The sequence below is a fragment of the Rana temporaria genome, chromosome 1 (genome assembly GCF_905171775.1).
Source record: "Rana temporaria chromosome 1, aRanTem1.1, whole genome shotgun sequence".
NCBI classification, from domain to species: Eukaryota; Metazoa; Chordata; class Amphibia; order Anura; family Ranidae; genus Rana; species Rana temporaria.
The window spans coordinates 687,695,753-687,717,516 of NC_053489.1; the positions used below are offsets into that span (position 1 = coordinate 687,695,753).

The following is a 21,764-nucleotide window of genomic DNA, read 5'->3' on the forward strand; positions in this document are numbered from 1 at the left end:
ATTGGCCCCAGGGTTGCCGCATACGTGCACGTGCGCGCTTCCACGCACACGGCGCGCTGCCGTACCGCGCATTCGTGCGCGCAAACCACGCACAGGCATGCGCCGAAATGTCATTCTACTGGGCATGTGCGGGAATCTGTCAGAGATGGAGCTAGTACCCTGACAGGGTGTAGATGAAGATGTGGGTGTAGATGAAGATGTAGGTGTAGATGAAGATGTAGATGCAGATGTGGCTGTAGGTGTGGATGTAGGTATAGATGAAGATGTAGGAGTAGATGTAGATGTAGGTATAGATGAAGATGTAGGTGTGGATGTAGGTATAGATGAAGAGGTAGGTGTATATGAAGATGTGGATGTAGGTGTAGATGTAGGTGTTGATGAAGATGTGGATGTGGGTGTAGAAGAAGATGTAGGTGTAGATGAAGATGTGGATGTAGAAGAAGATGTAGGTGTAGATGAAGATGTGGATGTTGGTGTAGATGAAGATGTGGGTGTAGAAGAAGATGTAGGTGTAGATGTGGATGCAGCTGAAGATGTACGGTAGTTATAGGTGAAGATGTAGGTGTAGATGAAGATGTAGGTGTAGATGAAGATGTAGGTGTAGATGAAGATGTAGGTGTAGAAGAAGATGTAGATGAATATGTAGGAGTAGATGAAGATGTAGATGCAGATGTGGCTGTAGGTGTGGATGTAGGTATAGATGAAGAGGTAGGTGTAGATGAATATGTAGGTGCAGATGAAGAAGTAGGTGTAGATGAATATGTAGGTGTATATGAAGATGTAGGTGTAGAAGATGTAGGTGTATATGAAGATGTAGGTGTAGAAGATGTAGGTGTATCTGAAGATGTAGGTGTAGATGAAGATGTAGGTGTAGATGAAGATGTAGGTGTAGATGAAGATGTGGATGTAGATGAAGATGTAGGTGTAGATATGGATGTGGATGTAGATGAAGATGTAGGTGTAGATGTGGATGTAGGTGTAGATGTGGATGTAGGTGTAGATGAAGATGTAGGTGTAGATGAAGATGTAGATGAAGATGTAGGTGTAGATGTGGATGTAGGTGTAGATGAAGATGTAGGTGTAGAAAAAGATGTAGGTGTATATGAAGATGTAGGTGTAGATGAAGATGAAGATGTAGGTGCGCGCAAACCACGCACAGGCATGCGCCGAAATGTCATTCTACTGGGCATGTGCGGGAATCTGTCAGAGATGGAGCTAGTACCCTGACAGGGTGTAGATGAAGATGTGGGTGTAGATGAAGATGTAGGTGTAGATGAAGATGTAGATGCAGATGTGGCTGTAGGTGTGGATGTAGGTATAGATGAAGATGTAGGAGTAGATGTAGATGTAGGTATAGATGAAGATGTAGGTGTGGATGTAGGTATAGATGAAGAGGTAGGTGTATATGAAGATGTGGATGTAGGTGTAGATGTAGGTGTTGATGAAGATGTGGATGTGGGTGTAGAAGAAGATGTAGGTGTAGATGAAGATGTGGATGTAGAAGAAGATGTAGGTGTAGATGAAGATGTGGATGTTGGTGTAGATGAAGATGTGGGTGTAGAAGAAGATGTAGGTGTAGATGTGGATGCAGCTGAAGATGTACGGTAGTTATAGGTGAAGATGTAGGTGTAGATGAAGATGTAGGTGTAGATGAAGATGTAGGTGTAGATGAAGATGTAGGTGTAGAAGAAGATGTAGATGAATATGTAGGAGTAGATGAAGATGTAGATGCAGATGTGGCTGTAGGTGTGGATGTAGGTATAGATGAAGAGGTAGGTGTAGATGAATATGTAGGTGCAGATGAAGAAGTAGGTGTAGATGAATATGTAGGTGTATATGAAGATGTAGGTGTAGAAGATGTAGGTGTATATGAAGATGTAGGTGTAGAAGATGTAGGTGTATCTGAAGATGTAGGTGTAGATGAAGATGTAGGTGTAGATGAAGATGTAGGTGTAGATGAAGATGTGGATGTAGATGAAGATGTAGGTGTAGATATGGATGTGGATGTAGATGAAGATGTAGGTGTAGATGTGGATGTAGGTGTAGATGTGGATGTAGGTGTAGATGAAGATGTAGGTGTAGATGAAGATGTAGATGAAGATGTAGGTGTAGATGTGGATGTAGGTGTAGATGAAGATGTAGGTGTAGAAAAAGATGTAGGTGTATATGAAGATGTAGGTGTAGATGAAGATGTAGGTGTAGATGAAGATGTAGGTGTAGATGAAGATGTAGGTGTAGATGAAGATGTGGATGTAGATGAAGATGTAGGTGTAGATATGGATGTGGATGTAGATGAAGATGTAGGTGTAGAAGATGTAGGTGTAGATGAAGATGTAGGTGTAGAAGAAGATGTAGGTGTAGATGTGGATGTAGGTGTAGATGAAGATGTAGGTGTATATGAAGATGTAGGTGTAGATGAAGATGTAGGTGTAGATGAAGATGTAGGTGTAGATGTGGATGTAGGTGTAGATGAAGATGTAGGTGTAGATGTGGATGTAGGTGTAGATGTGGATGTAGGTGTAGATGAAGATGTAGGTGTAGATGAAGATGTAGGTGTAGATGTGGATGTAGGTGTAGATGAAGATGTAGGTGTAGATGTGGATGTAGGTGTAGATGAAGATGTAGGTGTAGATGAAGATGTAGGTGTAGATGAAGATGTAGGTGTAGATGTGGATGTAGGTGTAGAAAAAGATGTAGGTGTAGATGAAGATGTAGGTGTAGATGAATATGTAGGTGTAGATGAAGATGTAGGTGTAGATGAAGATGTAGGTGTAGATGAAGATGTAGGTGTAGATGAAGATGTGGATGTAGATGAAGATGTAGGTGTAGATGAAGATGTAGGTGTAGATGAAGATGTGGATGTAGATGAAGATGTAGGTGTAGATGAAGATGTAGGTGTAGATGAAGATGTAGGTGTAGAAAAAGATGTAGGTGTATATGAAGATGTAGGTGTAGATGAAGATGTAGGTGTAGATGAAGATGTAGGTGTAGATGTGGATGTAGGTGTAGATGAAGATGTAGGTGTAGATGTGGATGTAGGTGTAGATGAAGATGTAGGTGTAGATGAAGATGTAGGTGTAGATGAAGATGTAGGTGTAGATGTGGATGTAGGTGTAGAAAAAGATGTAGGTGTAGATGAAGATGTAGGTGTAGATGAATATGTAGGTGTAGATGAAGATGTAGGTGTAGATGAAGATGTAGGTGTAGATGAAGATGTAGGTGTAGATGAAGATGTGGATGTAGATGAAGATGTAGGTGTAGATGAAGATGTAGGTGTAGATGAAGATGTGGATGTAGATGAAGATGTAGGTGTAGATGAAGATGTAGGTGTAGATGAAGATGTAGGTGTAGATGTGGATGTAGGTGTAGAAAAAGATGTAGGTGTAGATGAAGATGTAGGTGTAGATGAATATGTAGGTGTAGATGAAGATGTAGGTGTAGATGAAGATGTAGGTGTAGATGAAGATGTGGATGTAGATGAAGATGTAGGTGTAGATATGGATGTGGATGTAGATGAAGATGTAGGTGTAGAAGATGTAGGTGTAGATGAAGATGTAGGTGTAGATGAAGATGTAGGTGTAGATGAAGATGTAGGTGTAGATGTGGATGTAGGTGTAGATGAAGATGTAGGTGTATATGAAGATGTAGGTGTAGATGAAGATGTAGGTGTAGATGTGGATGTAGGTGTAGATGAAGATGTAGGTGTAGAAAAAGATGTAGGTGTATATGAAGATGTAGGTGTAGATATGGATGTAGATGTAGATGTAGAAGATGTGGTTGTAGGTGTAGATGAAAATGTAGGTGTGGATGAAAATGTAGGAGTAGATGTGGATGTAGGTGTAGATGAAGAATGTAGGTGAAGATGTAGATGTAGATGTAGGTGTAGATGAAGATGTAGGTGTAGATGAATATGTAGGAGTAGATGAAGATGAAGATGTAGTTGCAGATGTGGCTGTAGGTGTGGATGTTGGTATAGATGAAGAGGTAGATGTAGATCTGGGTGTTCTGTAGTTGTCTTTAGTCTACACAAGTTGATAGTTTCTCTGCATTCTCTTCGGAGTCTAGGTTTGTGGGCTCGTTACTCTCGCCATGTCCCGGTCACCCTGTGTGTCGTCTCGGTGACGTCCCTAATCATCATCATCGCTCTCTCCGCACACTGTGAGTATTTATCGCCAGGATGAAGGATTTCCTGCTGTTCTGTTCTTTTCTTTCACTGGGACAGTTGATTATATCGTGCCGCCCAAATCGACCGACCAGATAAGAGTTCTATTTATCTAACTCACAATGAATGAGGGTAGAGCTGAGATGTTAGCGGTTCTCCATCTCAAATATTATCACCTCTAAATTAAAGAAACTCAACACCTCCCTAGAACCACCCTTTATATATCACCTAGCCAGTCACATCAGTCTCTGTAGCAAAGGAGCTTACACTCTAATGTCCCAACATATTCTTATAATTGTTGATTGTGTTCCTCACCCCTCCAGTATCTCAGCAGTATGATGAAACCTCCATCACATTAGCGATGCTCCAGCAGGAACGTGAACCTCTGAGCTCCAGCCTCACCCCCCAGGCCGGGGAAGCCCTCAGACTGACAAATGAGGAGTTGGCAGTACCGAAGAGTGATCAGTTGAGGAGCCAGGAGGAACAGAAAACCATCAGCCCCAATCTAGAGTGGACAATGCAGGAGGAGGTGGAGACGGGGACCTCCATGACCAAACTTGAAGACAAGCTCTGCAATACAGTAGACAAGCTGCAAGAAAAGACAAATGAGCTTACCAGGTAGATAATATCCATTTCCTGAGCCTTCTAATAAATCAATGTGGTTACCACAAACAGCAGGCACATTCATAGGTTAATAAGCTGCACCATGAGCAGGCCTTTTTTGTTAGTAGGAACACAGTTCTGGCACCTCCAGGACAGAATGGGCCAGATTCTCAAAGGCGTTAATCTGGCCCTGGGTATTTATGCGACTGATTCTTAGAATCAGTTACGCATAGATACCCATTAGATCTGACAGGCGTAAGGCTCTTACGCTGTCAGATCTTAAATGCAATTTTTTTTCCCGCCGCTAGGTGTCGCTGACGTCGTTTTCCCCCTCGCTTATGTAAATTAGCAAATTACGACGATTCCCGAACGTACGCGCGCTCGACGCAGAGAATTTATGACGTTTTCATAGCCTTTGCGACGCGTAAAGTTGCCCCTGGGTCTATGAGGCGCAGCCAATGTTAAGTATGGCCGTCGTTCCCGCGTCGAAATTTAAAAAATCTACTTTGTTTGCGTAAGACGTCCGTGAATGGCGCTGGACACCATTTACGTTAACGTCTAAGCCAATGACGTCGGTGCAACGTCATTGAGCGCAATGCACGTCGGGTAATTTACCCGACGGAGCATGCGCAGTATGCTCGGCGCGGGAACGCACTTAATTTAAATGGTGAGATATCTCACCGCTCCAGGTGAGCCCCGTGAGCAATCAAGGGTTGTTGAACCACTAAGGTGCTGGCAATGCTGATGATAGCAAATAAATGGACGAGAACTGGACAGCCGCACTCCAAAATCACTTAAAAAAAGTTGTCTTTTTATTTTTCAACTGCACAAACAGTCACTGCAAACCAACAAGATACAGTATGGCCGACGCGTTTCGCACTTACAGTCAGTGCTTAGTCATGACTAAGCACTGACTGTAAGTGCGAAACGCGTCGGCCATACTGTATCTTGTTGGTTTGCAGTGACTGTTTGTGCAGTTGAAAAATAAAAAGACAACTTTTTTAAGTGATTTTGCCCGCCCCATTTGAATTGGGCGGGCTTGCGCCAAGCGCTTTTACGATACACCGCCGCAAGTTTACAGGCAAGTGTTCTGAGAATCAGGCACTAATGCTGTAAACCTGTGGCGGTGTAACGTAAATCACATACGTTACGCTGCCCAGGAGCAACGTAATTATATGAGAATCTGGGCCAATGTATGTAACGGCAAGGGGTACTAGAGTGTGCTGGAGGGTCTATTGTTGCTGGCTGCTGGGGGATCTATTGTTGTGGGCAGGGGTCTAGTGTTGCTGGGGAGGTTTATTGTTACTGGTAGAGGATCTGCTGGGGTGGAGGGTATTTTTTGTGGTGGCTCTATTGCTGTTGGGGACATCTGTTGTTGCTGGGTGGATCTATTGTTGCTGGGAGGGTCTCTTGTTGTTGGGGGGACTATTGTTCATGAGGAGGTCTATTGTTGCTGGCTGTTGGGGATCTATTTTATTGCTGTTCTTGTTACTAGCATACAATTGCATACAAATGACTTGGTTCTGTATTCTCTAAAATTTGGCGCTGGAAGGTAGTTATGGGGTGGAACCAACTGTTGAGGCTTGGAGATGGGTTGGAGACAAGGGGTGACCCGGACCTATTCTCTGAAGAAAAACCCTTACTACAAGTCATATAATTACATTTTTGAAGCTGCAACACATAAATCCTGCTAGGCGTCTACATGGGAATCATAAGGACTCTTCTAGATATGGACTACTATCTGGAAAGGTATGCCTAGGCAGCCTGGGACTAGATAGTTAGAGAAGGACTGTATGAATTTGGAGTGTTTTTGTTGCAGCATTGTAAGTAAAGTTGGTAAACGTTCAAAAGCCTGGCATGAAGTTATTGTAAAGGGGTGCATGGTGGTATATGTCGTATTGAAGAACAGGACCTGTACGCAAATAAGGGGATAAAGAAGAAAGTACGGAAAGGCCATCACAAAGGGTTAACTCAACAAAGGAGTTGGTGGAGGGAATGTCCTTGCTACAGGTAACCATGAACTGGTGGGAATGTTATAGCAGCCAGAGAGCAGAGAGTGGTACCAGGCATGGGTCCTCCTGTAGTGAGGGGGTAGATATTCTGACTCCCTCTCTAGTGGCCAGTTTCCCAATCGGGACAGAATGGAAACCTCATGAACCTAGCCACCAGGACAGGAGAGTAAATCCAATCTGATATCAGTCAACTCACAGAAAATTTCTGGCTTGGCCCTCTTTCCTATGATTTTTTTTATTTCTGAGATCAGACAGCAATTGAAGATTAATGTGAATAGTCCATCCAAGAAGGAGACCAAAGTCCTTGGTACAAGGAGTATACTAAAACAGATCCAGAGTCAACTGCAGGAGAGCCAGAGGAATGCACAAGGGCAGCTGGAGATGCTGAACAACATGGAAGAGAGGCTGAGTGAGCTGGAGGACAACCTAAGAAAACTGGAGGACAAGCTGAGTGAGCTGGAGGACAGGCAGAGGAACCAGGTGGAGAGCCTTGGTGAGTAGAAGGAGAGGATAAATAGTCTGATGTGACGGAGGAGTAGGTGGAACAGACACACGAGGAGAGTAGGAGAACCCACAAAGCTTTTTATTTAACAGTAGAGGGGGTTAACACACAGCCAGGTAGCAGTTATCACAGCCGGGCAAAACAAGAGTCAGTAACACAGTATAAATGCACAGTGGTGCATTGTCAACAGAGTCCATGTTGGTAAAAGGTAATCCATGCCAGGCTGGCAAAACAAGAGAAATAGCAGCATTCTGGCATATAGCGGTAGTCCGTGCCCAGTCTTGAACACACAAAAACAGAGTTCGCTCTACTCACAGTGCTGATGATCACTGGGTTAATCCACTCACAGGATGGCACACAGCCAGGGATAATCCACTCATAGGATAGCACACAGCCAGGGATAATCCACTCATAGGATAGCACACAGCCAGGGATAACCCACTCATAGGATAGCACACAGCCAGGGATAATCCACTCACAGGATGGCACACAGCCAGGGATAACCCACTCACAGGATGGCACACAGCCAGGGATAATCCGCTCACAGGATGGCACACAGCCAGGGATAATCCACTCATAGGATAGCACACAGCCAGGGATAACCCACTCATAGGATAGCACACAGCCAGGGATAACCCACTCATAGGATAGCACACAGCCAGGGATAATCCACTCACAGGATGGCACACAGCCGGGGATAATCCACTCACAGGATGGCACACAGCCAGGGATAATCCGCTCACAGGATGGCACACAGCCAGGGATAATCCATTCACAGGATGGCACACAGCCAGGGATAATCCGCTCACAGGATGGCACACAGCCAGGGATAATCCACTCATAGGATAGCACACAGCCAGGGATAATCCACTCATAGGATAGCACACAGCCAGGGATAATCCACTCATAGGATGGCACACAGCCAGGGATAATCCACTCACAGGATGGCACACAGCCGGGGATAATCCACTTACAGGATTGCACACAGCTGGGGATAATCCACTCACAGGATAGCACACAGCCAGGGATAATCCACTTACAGGATTGCACACAGCTGGGGATAATCCACTCACAGGATGGCACACAGCCAGGGATAATCCACTCACAGGATGGTACACAGCCAGGGATAATCCATTCACAGGATGGCACACAGCCAGGGATAATCCGCTCACAGGATGGCACACAGCCAGGGATAATCCACTCATAGGATGGCACACAGCCAGGGATAATCCACTCACAGGATGGCACACAGCCGGGGATAATCCACTTACAGGATTGCACACAGCTGGGGATAATCCACTCACAGGATAGCACACAGCCAGGGATAATCCACTTACAGGATTGCACACAGCTGGGGATAATCCACTCACAGGATAGCACACAGCCAGGCATAATCCACTCACAGGATAGCGCACAGCCAGGGATAATCCACTCACAGGATGGCACACAGCCGGGGATAATCCACTTACAGGATTGCACACAGCCAGGGATAACCCACTCATAGGATAGCACACAGCCAGGGATAATCCACTCACAGGATGGCACACAGCCAGGGATAATCCACTCACAGGATGGTACACAGCCAGGGATAATCCATTCACAGGATGGAGGCTGCAGGACTGGCAATGTAGAAAGCAGGTGCCGGGATGGCAAACCACACAACTGCCTCTATCCCAGCACATGTTAGAACAGTTCTGAAAACAAATTAAACTAAACAAAATGGGCCAGATTCACAAAGAGATACTCCGGTGTATTATCTCCTGATATCTACAGATCCTCCATCGTATCTCTGACTTACACTGGTCCTATCTATGCGCCTGGTTCATAGAATCAGATACGCATAGATAGGGCTAGATCCGACAGTGTTACAATGTGTTACACTGTCGGATCTTTTTTTCAATTTAAAAATGGCGCCGGGGGCGTTCCCGCTGATTTACGATAAATAATATGTAAATCAGCGAGATACGCAAATTCACGAACGTACGCGGACCCGTCGCAGTGTTCTTACGTTGTTTCCGTAGCGGTTTTCCGTCGTATACTTACCCCTTCTTTTATCAGGCGCAGCCATTGTTAAGTATAGCCGACGTTCCCGCGTCGAATTTAAATTTTTTAACATCGTTTGCGTAAGTCGTTCTCGAATACGGACGGACGTCGTTTACGTAAGCGTCGCAACCACTGACGTCCTAGCGACGTCAGTGGGAGCAATGCACGCCGGGAAATTTCGCGGACGGCGCCTGCGCATTTAAATCGGCGCGGGAACGCGCCTGATTTAAATAGTATACTCCCCTAGCCACGGAATTTGAATTCCGCCAGGGGATTTAGGATCCGCCGTCGCAAGTTTGGAGGTAAGTTGTTTGTGAATTAGCCACTTGCCTCCTAAACTTGCGGGAGCGGATCTTAATTCACGTAGAACGAGCGGATCTATAGATCCACTGCGCTACGTGAATCTGGCCCAATGAGTTGATTACCGGATCAAAACAAAACACATTTATTTGTTCTTCATGTTGTCTAGGGGCCAGGGGGGAGGGGCAGGGTGACCAGGAGGAAAAACTGGGCTGAGCAGTAGAGAAGGCTCTGTGAAGACCACAAATATTAATGGTGGTAATTAACAACAGGATGACAGGCGGCAAACCATTCATTTTCCTGGACTTTTTAAACAACAGAAGAAAAGACTTATGGGTAAAACCTTGTCTTCCATGCCAGGCCTGTAGGCAAACGCTTCACCCAAGAGGTGTCTAAAGTGATGAAACAACCATTGCTGAACCACAACGCTGACCTGTGGACAGTACCATCTCAGGACAGGGGACCTCTTCTACTGAATTGGTTCCTGTATGATTTTACATTCTGACCAGAACCCCCCCAAAATCGAGCTGATGAGACCCTCTGAAAGCTCTGACTATCTTCTGATTCCATGTGATTTAACCACTTGCCGACCGCCGCACAAACTTTTATGTCGACAGAATGGCATGGACAGGCAAATGGGCATACAGGTACGTCCCTTTAAATTTGCTGCCGTGTGGTCACGCGTGCGCACGACCGACCTTGCCACGGGCTCCATTACCGTGCCCGCAGGACCTGCGGACTCGTTGTCCGTTGGGGTCCCGCGATCGTATCACGGAGCTGAAGAACAGGGAGAGGTCAGTGTAAACACAACGGGCTAGATTCACATAGATCAGCGGATCTTTAGATCCGCATGATCTATGTGATTTAAGATCCGCTGGCGCAAGTTTGAGAGGCAAGTGGCTAATTCACTAAACACTTACCTCCAAACTTGCGGCGGCGGATCGTAAATCCCCCGGCGGAATTCAAATTCCGCGGCTAGGAGGAGTGTACTATTTAAATCAGGTGCGTTCCCGGGCCGATTTAAATAAGCATGCGCTGTCCGCAAAATTTCCTGGCGTGCATTGCTCCCACTGATGTCGCTAGGACGTCAGTGGTTTCGGCGTGAGCGTAACTTGCGGCACGCGGGTTTCTGAATCGGCGTACGCAAACATTGGCTGCGCCTCATAGAAGCAGGGGTAAGTATACGCCGGGAAAACCGCTACGGAAATGTTGTAACAACACTGTGTCGGGTCCGCGTACGTTCGTGAATTGCCGTATCTCGCTGATTTACATATTTCTCAGTGTAAATCAGCGAGAACGCCCCCCACGGCCATTTTTAAATTGCAGTTAAGATCCGACGGTGTTAGGCTGGGTTCACACTACGGTTTTCCCGTCCGTCAGCCGCATACGATTTCAGTATTGAAAATGTACGGGCACGGACGGGAAAACGTATAGATAGACAATGCATTGCAAATCATATGCACTCAGATGCATCCGGGTGCGAACGATTTGCTGGCAAAACGTTTTTTAAACGTACGCAAAACCGTGTTCAACCACGGTTTTGCGGCCGTTTTTAAAACGGTATGGCAAACGCATACGTTTTTCTTTAACATTAACGTCAATGGAAAACGCACATATGTGCGGTTCCATACGTTCCCGTCCGTTTCAGCCGCATACGGTTTTTCATATAAATCGTATGCGGCTGACGGACGGGAAAACCGTAGTGTGAACCCAGCCTGACACAGTTACACCTGTCAGATCTTAGGCATATCTATGCATAACTGATTCTATGAATCAGGCGCATAGATACGACGGGCCCAAGTCAGAGATACGACGGCGTATCAGGAGATACACCGTCGTATCTCTCTGTGAATCTAGCCTAACATCTCCCCGTTCTTCCTAGTGACATGTCACTGATTGTCTGTTCCCTCTCAACGGGAGAAGCGATCAGTGATGTGTCACTCGTAGCCATGCCCCCTAACAGTTAGAATCACTCCCTGAGACACACTTAACCCCTTCCTAGCCCCCTAGTGGTTAAACCCTTCCCTGCCAGGAGCATTTACACAGTAATCTTTCCTTTTTTTATAGCACTGATCGCTGTATAAATGACAATGGTCCCAAAATGGTGTTAAAAGTGTCTGATTTGTCCGCCGTAATCTCGCAGTCACGATAAAAATCGCTGATCGCCGCCATTACTATTTAAAAAAAAATATTATAATAAAAATGCCATAAAACTATCTCCTATTTTGTAGACGCTATAACTTTTGCGCAAACCAATCGATAAACGCTTATTGCGATTTTTTTATCAAAAATATGTAGAAGAATACGTACCGGTCTAAACTGAGGACAAATTTGTTCAAAAAAATTAAAATAAAATTGGGGGATATTTATTACAGCAAAAAGTAAAAAAAAATATATTTTTTTTCAAAATTGTCGCTCTATTTTTGATTATAGGGCAACAAATAAAAACCGCAGAGGTGATCAAATACCACCAAAAGAAAACTCTATTTGTGGGGAGAAAGGGACACCAATTTTGTTTTGGAGCCACGTCACACGACCGCGCAATTGTCTGTTAAAGCGACGCAGTGCCGAATCGCAAAAAGGGGCAAGGTCCTTTACCTGCATTTTGGTCCGGGGCTTAAGTGGTTAAATTGACGCAGTGCCGAATCGCAAAAAGTGGCCTGGTCTTTGGCCAGCCAAATGGTCCAGGGGGCTGAAGTGGTTAAACATCCATTTGGTATTTCCCAGGTTTCCATTTTGATGAATTCAGTTTGCAGATGAGACAGCAGAGATAATCACATAATAAGACCGTGTGGCGAGAGGCAGTCATTGAGTTGAGTATCAGTAATACAATGTAATGCAGAGTGCTCCCCTATTATTCTCTCTTTCCAGGTGATGACGGGAGAGGGTCAGAGTTGCACTCCAGTAAGTTTTTTTATTTTTTTACGTAATTCATAGTGCCGCTGTTAGAATCTGATCGTAATTCACAGCCCCACCTTCTGCAGGCACCATCTGTCCAGAAGGTTGGAGGCAGATAGACGAGACGTGTTACTATTTCTCCAGCGAGCGGAAAGTACGGATCAAGGCGGACGAGGACTGCGCCAGGAGGAACGCCACCCTGGCCAAGATACAGGAGAGTGACTCCATCCTCAAGGTACAAATGAACCATTATTGGGTAATATCAATATAATCGAATACCAATCACACATTAATGAGTAACAGGGAACCCCAAATGGAAGTCAGGATGGTATTTGAAAAGCTGTCTTGATTACTATAGAAAATTTATGAATAGGCAAAGTGACAGATTCTCCCCTCAACCCACTCCTACCCCATTTATACCAACCTCCTCCACATTCCTAAGCCGTGAAATTCCTGCACTGCATAGCTTATACAGGGTTGATGGGCCTCCAACACTTGACTAGGGCAGCCGGATAACTTACCGCACCAACCAATACAAGCATATACCCCTTAACATTAAACCTTTCCCAATAATCACACTGACACCTGCTGGATTTAAAATGGCCTGGTAGGCCTTTATTAACAAATACAAAAACTGTATATATATATATATATATACACCATCATATACATATATATATCACCCAACTTTAAATATTTAACCTATTCCTCAATTGTTAAACCTTTTAACCATACCTTGGTTGTCAGTCCCCCTGACAACCCCTGATCACTCTTTTGGGCCTGTGGTACCCTCTTAGCTAACGACATGTCCCCAGTCGCGACTACCGACTCGAAGACCTAGCTGACCACAGACCCACCCACTTCTCCCCTGGTGGTCCAGACTGACACCAGACCACCAAGGCAGACACCATCCCTGTAACTATGCCCCCCCACCGTTTTTACCTAACCACCGTCTATTTCTACCAAACGGCAGGGGAACCCACCGCCATCCTGTACTGTCAAAACCACCTAACTCCTATAATTAGGGCGGGAGGGTGGGACTTCTCTCCTTGCTTCTTCCCCCGGACTGATGCTGCCCCTCCTCCAGCATCACCTAGCTCACTGAACTCTCCTCCCCCTCTCCTCACCTCCTCCAATAGTTAATTTCTAGGATCCTATTAACCACCCCCTCTAACTTTAACCCTTTCTACACCTAAGTTCCCTACACCCTGTCATGCTGTCCTCCGCCTCCATTGCATTGCAGCTACGAACTTGTCTTGACTAGGGCAGCCGGATAACTTACCGCACCAACCAATACAAGCATATACCCCTTAACATTAAACCTTTCCCAATAATCACACTGACACCTGCTGGATTTAAAATGGCCTGGTAGGCCTTTATTAACAAATACAAAAACTGTATATATATATATATATATACACCATCATATACATATATATATCACCCAACTTTAAATATTTAACCTATTCCTCAATTGTTAAACCTTTTAACCATACCTTGGTTGTCAGTCCCCCTGACAACCCCTGATCACTCTTTTGGGCCTGTGGTACCCTCTTAGCTAACGACATGTCCCCAGTCGCGACTACCGACTCGAAGACCTAGCTGACCACAGACCCACCCACTTCTCCCCTGGTGGTCCAGACTGACACCAGACCACCAAGGCAGACACCATCCCTGTAACTATGCCCCCCCACCGTTTTTACCTAACCACCGTCTATTTCTACCAAACGGCAGGGGAACCCACCGCCACCGCGGCACAAGTGGGACCACCTCACACTTGGGCCCGCCGCCACACCAGGAAAGCCCTCCTAACGCCCTCCTCCAATCCCAGAGCCCAAAGATCGATCCCAATCGGGTTGAGATGAACCCCGTCCCCCCTCAGGTACCTCCAAGTCTCAACTTCTAAATCTGAATGGCGAACCGCTATCCCACCTTGCTGCACCACAAACCTGCCCACTTCTCTGTTCACCTTTATCCGGGCCTTATCCAAACGCTCCAATGACCTGGCCTCCCTCCAGGCCATGCGAGCCACAATATCTGACCAAACAATGATCAGGTCAGGGAAAGAGGCCCGCAGTCGGCGTATATCCCATTGTATGTCTTTGATCACCTGGCGCATCGGCCGGACGCTCAAATCATTCCCCCCCGCATGTATCACCAAAATGTCCGGGGCCCTGTCTAGGCTAGCCCCCCTGTGAACTTCGGGTAACACCTTCTGCCACATGAGACCCCTAATCCCTATCCATCGTACCCTTCCTTCCTCCCTGGGCACCCCCAGCTGTCTCCCCCCAGGCTTGACATCCGCCCTTCTTGCCCCCCAAAACACAAATGAATGTCCTAGGATCCAAATCAGACAACCTTGGGGATCTGTAAAGACATAAAAGAGAAAAACAATACCCAGCAGGACCAAAAACAAACCCCCCGAAAACATTAACATCAGCATTGTCAACCACCGATACCTCATTGTTTACAACAAATGAGGCCGTACATACAGTTTATATCTATTAGACTCCCATCTGCCAATCCGCTTTACAGAATCTGCAGGCAGGCCTCCCCTTGCCGCTTCCGTTGCTGCCCCTATTCGAAACGAATGCGCCGAATATTCTCCCGGGACTAGACCCCCCTCCTTCAGACATTTCCGGAACACCGCCGTAAACTGGAACCGAGACAAACATTCCCCTTTTTGATGGATGAACAGAGCCTCCCCCCCTTGTGGGCGAACGCCCAAAAACCGCCTTACCGCCTCAACCGGGCACGTTAGTGGACAATTCCCCCGGAACAACTCTATTTTTACGCCCCTACCTAGTTGATCCGTCTTCGAACGGCTAAGCCAAATCACCACCGATTCCTCCAGGCACCTAACGTCCTGCATTCGTAGTCCTCCCCCCACCACCTTGGAGGGGGAAACTAATTCCCCCACCCTGAACGCCCCAAAAAAGGCCAGAACGAAAACAGCCCGAAAAAGTATCTGCTCATAAAGCGATGCGCAAACCTTTTCCAAATTCCCCACTACCGTACCCAGGACCGCGAACGACACCGGACGCCTGGAATCCCGTGTAGTACTGCCCTTCCGGTATCCCTTTAACACCCTGCGCACCACAAAGGATTTTGTAAAATCCCTGAGGCCCGCCATCTGAAATAAAAAAGCCAATGCCGCCATCTTTTTGCTAATGGCGCCACCCGAGGTTCCCCTCTCGTAATTGCAGCACACAAAGTATAAGACCAACGACTGCAGGTCTTCTGGATCTTCCGACCCTCCTACCTCCTCCCTCAGTGCGGACCATTCCTGCCACACCTTAGAGTAAGCTCGCCACGTTCCCTCGCTGATCGACTGCCGAATCAATCCTGCGGCGACTCCAGTGCAATGTCCCACAACTTCTGAGGACAGGGTTCCCCCTGCCCCTCTGCCCCTGGCGCCAGGATCCGGAATTCCGCCCACTGGAAACGAGATAAAGCATCCGCCAATCTGTTATCCACCCCAGGAATGTGCACCGCATATATCAAGGCATTCACTTTGAGACACTTAAGTACCAAGTACCGCAGTAACCTAATCACCGGGGGCGAGGATGCCGATATGCTGTTGATCGCCCACACCACCCCCATGTTGTCGCAATTGAAGCGCACCTTTTTATTCCTGAAGAACTCCCCCCACAATTCCATCGCCACCACGATGGGGAACAACTCCAGCAGCACCAGGTTCCGGAGGAACCCTGCTGCCCTCCAAGACTCCGGCCAGGGCTCCGCGCTCCACCGTCCGTTGAAATAGGCCCCATAGCCCACTGACCCCGCCGCATCGGTAAATAGAGCCAGGTCGGCGTTGCTGACCGGCCCCGTCTGCCACATTGAACGACCATTGAAAGAGTCCAGGAACGTTCCCCAAACCCTCAGATCGTCTCTCAGTTCATTGGTCAGGCGCACAAAATGGTTTGGCACCCGGACCCCTGCCGTGGCCCCTGAAAGCCTCCGGCTGAAAATGCGTCCCATGGGAATAATCCGACACGCGAAATTTAACTTCCCCAACAAGGATTGGAGCTCCTTCAATCGAATCTTCCGCTTCACCCGGGCCTCACTGACCTCCCTCCTCAAAGCCAACACCTTATCCTCTGGTAGCCTACATTCCATCGCCACCGAGTCAATGGTGATCCCCAAGAACACCAGCTCAGACGCAGGGCCCTCCGTTTTGTCGGGGGCCAAGGGGATCCCAAAACGGTCCGCCAAATACTGTACCGTACCCAACAGAACCCCGCAACAGCGGGAGTCCGGGGGTCCTATGCACAGGAAGTCATCCAAATAGTGGATGACGGAATTCACCCCCGCCACTTCCCTGACCGCCCATTCAAAGAACGAGCTAAACGTCTCAAACAAAGCGCACGATATGGAACAACCCATCGGCAGGCAACGATCAACAAAATACTCCCCTTGCCAGTGGCACCCCAGCAACCGCAAACTAGTGGGGTGCACCGGTAACAGCCTGAAGGCGGATTCCACATCCGTCTTTGCCATCAAAGCCCCTTTCCCGTACTTTCTAACCCAAGACACCGCCGCATCAAATGATGTATAGGTAACCGCACAACTCTGCGGATCAATACCATCGTTGACCGACCCCCCTTTTGGGTGCGACAGATGATGTATCATCCGAAATTGACCCACTTCCTTCTTCGGAACTACGCCCAACGGGGACACCACCAAACCCCCCACAGGTGGTTCCCGAAACGGGCCGGCCATCCGGCCGAGCGCCACCTCCTTGGCCAGCTTAGCCGACACCACCCCCGGATGTCGCAGAGCTGACCGCAAATTGTCTGCCACCGGAGGGACCTCCGCCAACGAACTCGGAATCACGAAACCCTCCCCGAACCCCTGCTCTAGCAAACGCGCCGCCGCCCTGTCCGGATACTTACTTAGAAAAGGCAGCATCCTTTCCAGTCTCACCGGCGTCATTCCCTTTTCCAGCGCCATCTCCGGCCCGCTTCCCCTGTTTGAAACACCTATTGAACGCGTGCGACCCACCACACCCTGAGCACTCGTGCTTGAAGCGGCATGATCCTCCAAAACGACAGGTTCCGTCGTTGAACTGCCAGCACACCCCTTTCTTTTTGAGGGCCGGCGATCCCGCGGAGGAAGCGCCGCCGGCCCCCCCAGGAAAGGACTGGCCCGCCGCCCTGGTCGAGGTCATCAACCTCATCCACAGGCTAATGTCCTTATGGTCCCAGCGGATGGAGGGACGCACCGCCCTGCGCTGACGAAACTGTTCGTCATACCTCAACCACGCCAGACCCCCGTATACCCTATGCGCTTCGTGAATGGCATCAAGGTAACAGAATAGGGCCGTGCATTTCTCGGGGGCCTTTTCCCCGATCACGCTAGCCATAATCGCAAACGCCTGTAGCCAATTCGTAAACGTCCGCGGAATGAGCCTATACCGACGTTTTTCTTCCTCATCCTTTTTGCTCTCGTCCGGCTTCACCCGGTCGAGGTGAAATTTTTCCAACGGGAGCAGGGAAAATATTTCCACAAACTCGTCCTTCTGAATTTTCTCCCTCACCTCTGGCTTAAGATGGGCACCCAACGGCCCTTCAAAGCAAATGTAAATTTCCCCCCTAGCCGCGTCATCCAGCCGCACCTTGTCCCCGTCCTTGTCCTTGTCTTTGTCCTTGCGTTCCGCCGCCGTTCCCACGCCGTCCTTGTCCGTCTGTGTCCCTGCCACGCCTGTCCCTGGATTCGCCGGCACCGGGGGAGGGACAACTACCGCTGTCAGCGCCTGAACGGCGGGGGCAGGAACCGGGAGGGGGGGTACTGGCACCGGGGGGACCCAAGGACCCAGCGGGCTCGCAACCTGAGGAGCACCCCCATCTAGCCTACGTAACAATTCCCGTAAGGCATCCCACACACCCCCCTCCCCTGAGGGACTAAGCACCGCCACCCCCCCACTAATGTCCTGCGCACTAACCCCACCCCTACCCCCCGCAACCACATTAGATGTAGTCTTACCGGTTCGGCGCGGCCGTGAAGGTCCTCCAGCCGACAGGTTCCCATAACGTCCATCCTCCGCGGGGTCCTCCGGCAGCTCCCCCTCTTCACTGCTGCTGGAACCGGTCGCCGCCTGCCCGTGTGGTCGTTGACGAACCTCCTCACTCCTTCCTCGACCTCTGGACACAGCTGGCGTTGTGACAGGTATGGGAGCCACCACCCCCCGAGGGCTCTCGTCTCCATCGCTGCTGAACTCTTCAATCAGATCATCCCTCAGCACTGCGGCTGCAGCCTGAGCACCACTGCCCCTCCGGTCAACCCTCCCAGACTCCGAACGGTGCCTGGAGGCGGGACCTCCCGACTGACGTGACTGGCCTGGTGTCGCTCCATCTGCATCCCTGAACGCATCCCCACCGCGTGCGAGGCCGCCGCCTGTGGACCGAGCTAGGCCGGCGCCTGTCTGAGGGTCCTTCCCACGCCGGGCCGCCCCCCCGACCGGAACATCGCCACCGGGGACAGCCATGTGAATCTGGGCCTGCACCAACACAGGGGAGGTAGGCCTGGGCACCCGAGAGGCTCCCCCGCGCTGCGCGCTTCCCGCCCCCCCGCCCCCCGCCCGTGTAGTGGCAGACTGAGATTGCTTGGCGGGGGGGCCCGACGGGGGCCTACTGGGACTCCGCACCCGACGCTGTGACCTGGGGGTATTATCTGGGCTAAAGCGCTCCGGCGGTATCGACCGCCTCGCGCGCGTTGAAGCAGGCCTAGACCCGACCGGGGCCTGCTGCACCCCCCGCAGAGTGGCGGTGATCTGGCTTTGCAGCCAGTCCGCGCCGTGGACCTCCGCAACAGCTTGAAGCTGCGCTAACAACCCGGCTACCTCTGACATTTTTCTTCCCTTCCTTGCCTTTTCCACAGATGACCCAGAGCGCTGACCCGATACACAGACAGGCTGCAGGACTTCTCTCCTTGCTTCTTCCCCCGGACTGATGCTGCCCCTCCTCCAGCATCACCTAGCTCACTGAACTCTCCTCCCCCTCTCCTCACCTCCTCCAATAGTTAATTTCTAGGATCCTATTAACCACCCCCTCTAACTTTAACCCTTTCTACACCTAAGTTCCCTACACCCTGTCATGCTGTCCTCCGCCTCCATTGCATTGCAGCTACGAACTTGTCTTCCTCATAAGGATATTCCAAAAAGACAATGAAAGAGCAAAAGAGCGATAGGGTAGACTCAGGGCGCAGAGGTGGGGGCGCCGAACATCTAACCGACTCTCTTAGGCCTAGTACACACGAGAGGATTTATCCGCGGATACGGTCCAGCGGACCGTTTCCGCGGATAAATCCTCTCGAGGATTTCAGCGGATTTGGATCCGATGGAGTGTACTCACCATAGGATCGAAATCCGCGCCGAAATCCCCTCGCGATGACTTGTCGCGCCGTCGCCGCGATGATGACGCGGCGACGAGCGCGACGCTGTCATATAAGGAATTCCACGCATGCGTCGAATCATTACGACGCATGCGGGGGATCCCTTCGGACGGATTGATCCGGTGAGTCTGTACAGACCAGCGGATCAATCCGTTGGGAGCCAATTCAAGCGGATAGATTTGTAGACATGTCTACAAATTTTTATCTGCTGGAATCGGGAAATTTCCGCGGATAAATATCCGCAGGAATGTACACACCATAGAATCTATCCGCTGAAACCGATCCGCTGAGATTTTTCAGCGGATGGATTCTATCGTGTGTACGGGGCCTAACAGAAGCCCTCTCTGTGTCCATCACAGAGGCCCCCTCCAGGTCCCAATAAAGTTCTCTGCTTCTATTCCTGTTTTTCGTTTATTGTTAAGAGATCATGTATGGATCCCAGGGTAATGAAGACTTCGTAGGGGAGCATCTCTGTGGTTGAGTTGTTGCCATAGAAATATTTGTTAGCCTAGGTTCACACTGCTGCGAATTCAAAATCGCGGAAAAATGCGCGATTTTACCGCGATTTCGCGGCCACAATTTTGCCGCGATTTTGCCGTGATTTGCCGCGATTTCGGCCGCAATTTAATGTAAATCACGGCCCGAAATCGCAAAAAGTAGTACAGGAACTACTTTTTGAAAACGTAGATGCGGCGTCGCACTGATTAGGACAGTGCCATTGCCGACAATTGCCGCCGATTTGAGATGCGATTTGACATGTCAAATCGCATCTCAAATCGTTCCAAATCGTACCCAGTGTGAACCAGGGCTAAAGGGGAGGAATTAGTAAAATTACGACGCCCATGTGGGGGCGCCAGCAATATTTCTGCACCCAGGCGCCTTTGACCCTAAGATCGGCCTTGGGTAGACTGGCAAAGTTCAGTCTTTGAAGGTTGGCAGGAGGCTTTCAGGAGACTCTCTGTCACTGAATGGGCAAAGTGCCAGAATTTTGACTTGTCTACAAGTAATATACATACCTAGCACAGCAATGTTTAAAGCGGATGTCTGCTGAAAAAAAAAAAATAAGACAGCAGATACAAATACTGCAGCTGCTGACTTTTAATATTAGGACACTTACCTGTCCTGGAGTCCAGCGACGTCCGCAGCAGAGGATGAGCGGACGCTCGTCACTCTGCTGCCCCCCCGCCATCCACGGTGAGGGAACCAGGAAGTGAAGCGCTCCGGCTTCACTGTCCGGTTCCCTACGGCGCATCCGTGAGTTGCGCTACGCCTGCCGATTGGCTCCCACTGTGTTCTGGGAGCCGAGTGTTCCCAGCATACAACGGGGGGGGGGACAGGAGGTGACATCATGCCCGCAGCTTACCCGAGACTGTGTTGCCAGAAGTGGGTGCAAATACTTGTCTTTACTCTTTAGACGGGTATCTGCACCCCCCTCCATGTCCAGTCCACCTCCAAGACATAACTCCCTGAAGGGCGATCACCTCCTCATATCAATCCAACAGACATGGCTTACCAAGGGGTGATCTCCTTCCAGCAGTGTCCATGTCCAGTCCACCTCCAAGACAGAACTCCCTGAAGGGCGATCACCTCCTCATATCAATCCCACAGACATCGCTTACCAAGGGGTGATCTCCTTCCAGCAGTGTCCATGTCCACCTCCAAGACAGAACTCCCTGAAGGGCGATCACCTCCTCATATCAATCCCACAGACATCGCTTACCAAGGGGTGATCTCCTTCCAGCAGTGTCCATGTCCACCTCCAAGACAGAACTCCCTGAAGGGCGATCACCTCCTCATATCAATCCCACAGACATCGCTTACCAAGGGGTGATCTCCTTCCAGCAGTGTC

At 49.1% G+C, this 21,764-nt stretch overlaps 2 protein-coding genes across 3 annotated transcripts; both read right to left on the reverse strand.

The window, feature by feature from the left end:
- Positions 1-544: 544 nt before the first annotated feature.
- LOC120946122 (flocculation protein FLO11-like) lies at positions 545-2,278 on the reverse strand (the record flags this gene model as incomplete). Its single annotated transcript, XM_040360912.1, has 3 exons — positions 545-676; positions 735-1,124; positions 1,604-2,278. Coding segments are annotated over 3 exons (1,197 nt in total), but the record flags the coding sequence as incomplete, so codon positions are not given.
- Positions 2,279-13,020: 10,742 nt separating this feature from the next.
- Positions 13,021-19,099, reverse strand: LOC120924726. 2 transcript variants are annotated; one of them, XM_040335740.1, is made up of 3 exons: positions 18,509-19,099; positions 14,245-14,887; positions 13,021-13,483 (listed from the first exon to the last, which is right to left on the reverse strand). In XM_040335740.1, the coding sequence occupies exons 1-2, from the start codon at positions 19,008-19,010 to the stop codon at positions 14,292-14,294; spliced, it is 1,098 nt and encodes a 365-aa protein (XP_040191674.1). In that variant the 5' UTR covers positions 19,011-19,099; the 3' UTR covers positions 13,021-13,483; positions 14,245-14,291. The 2 variants fall into 2 exon arrangements, with proteins under 2 accessions (XP_040191674.1, XP_040191673.1); XM_040335739.1 differs by having other exon boundaries at positions 13,021-14,887.
- Between the last annotated feature and the right edge of the window lie 2,665 nt (positions 19,100-21,764).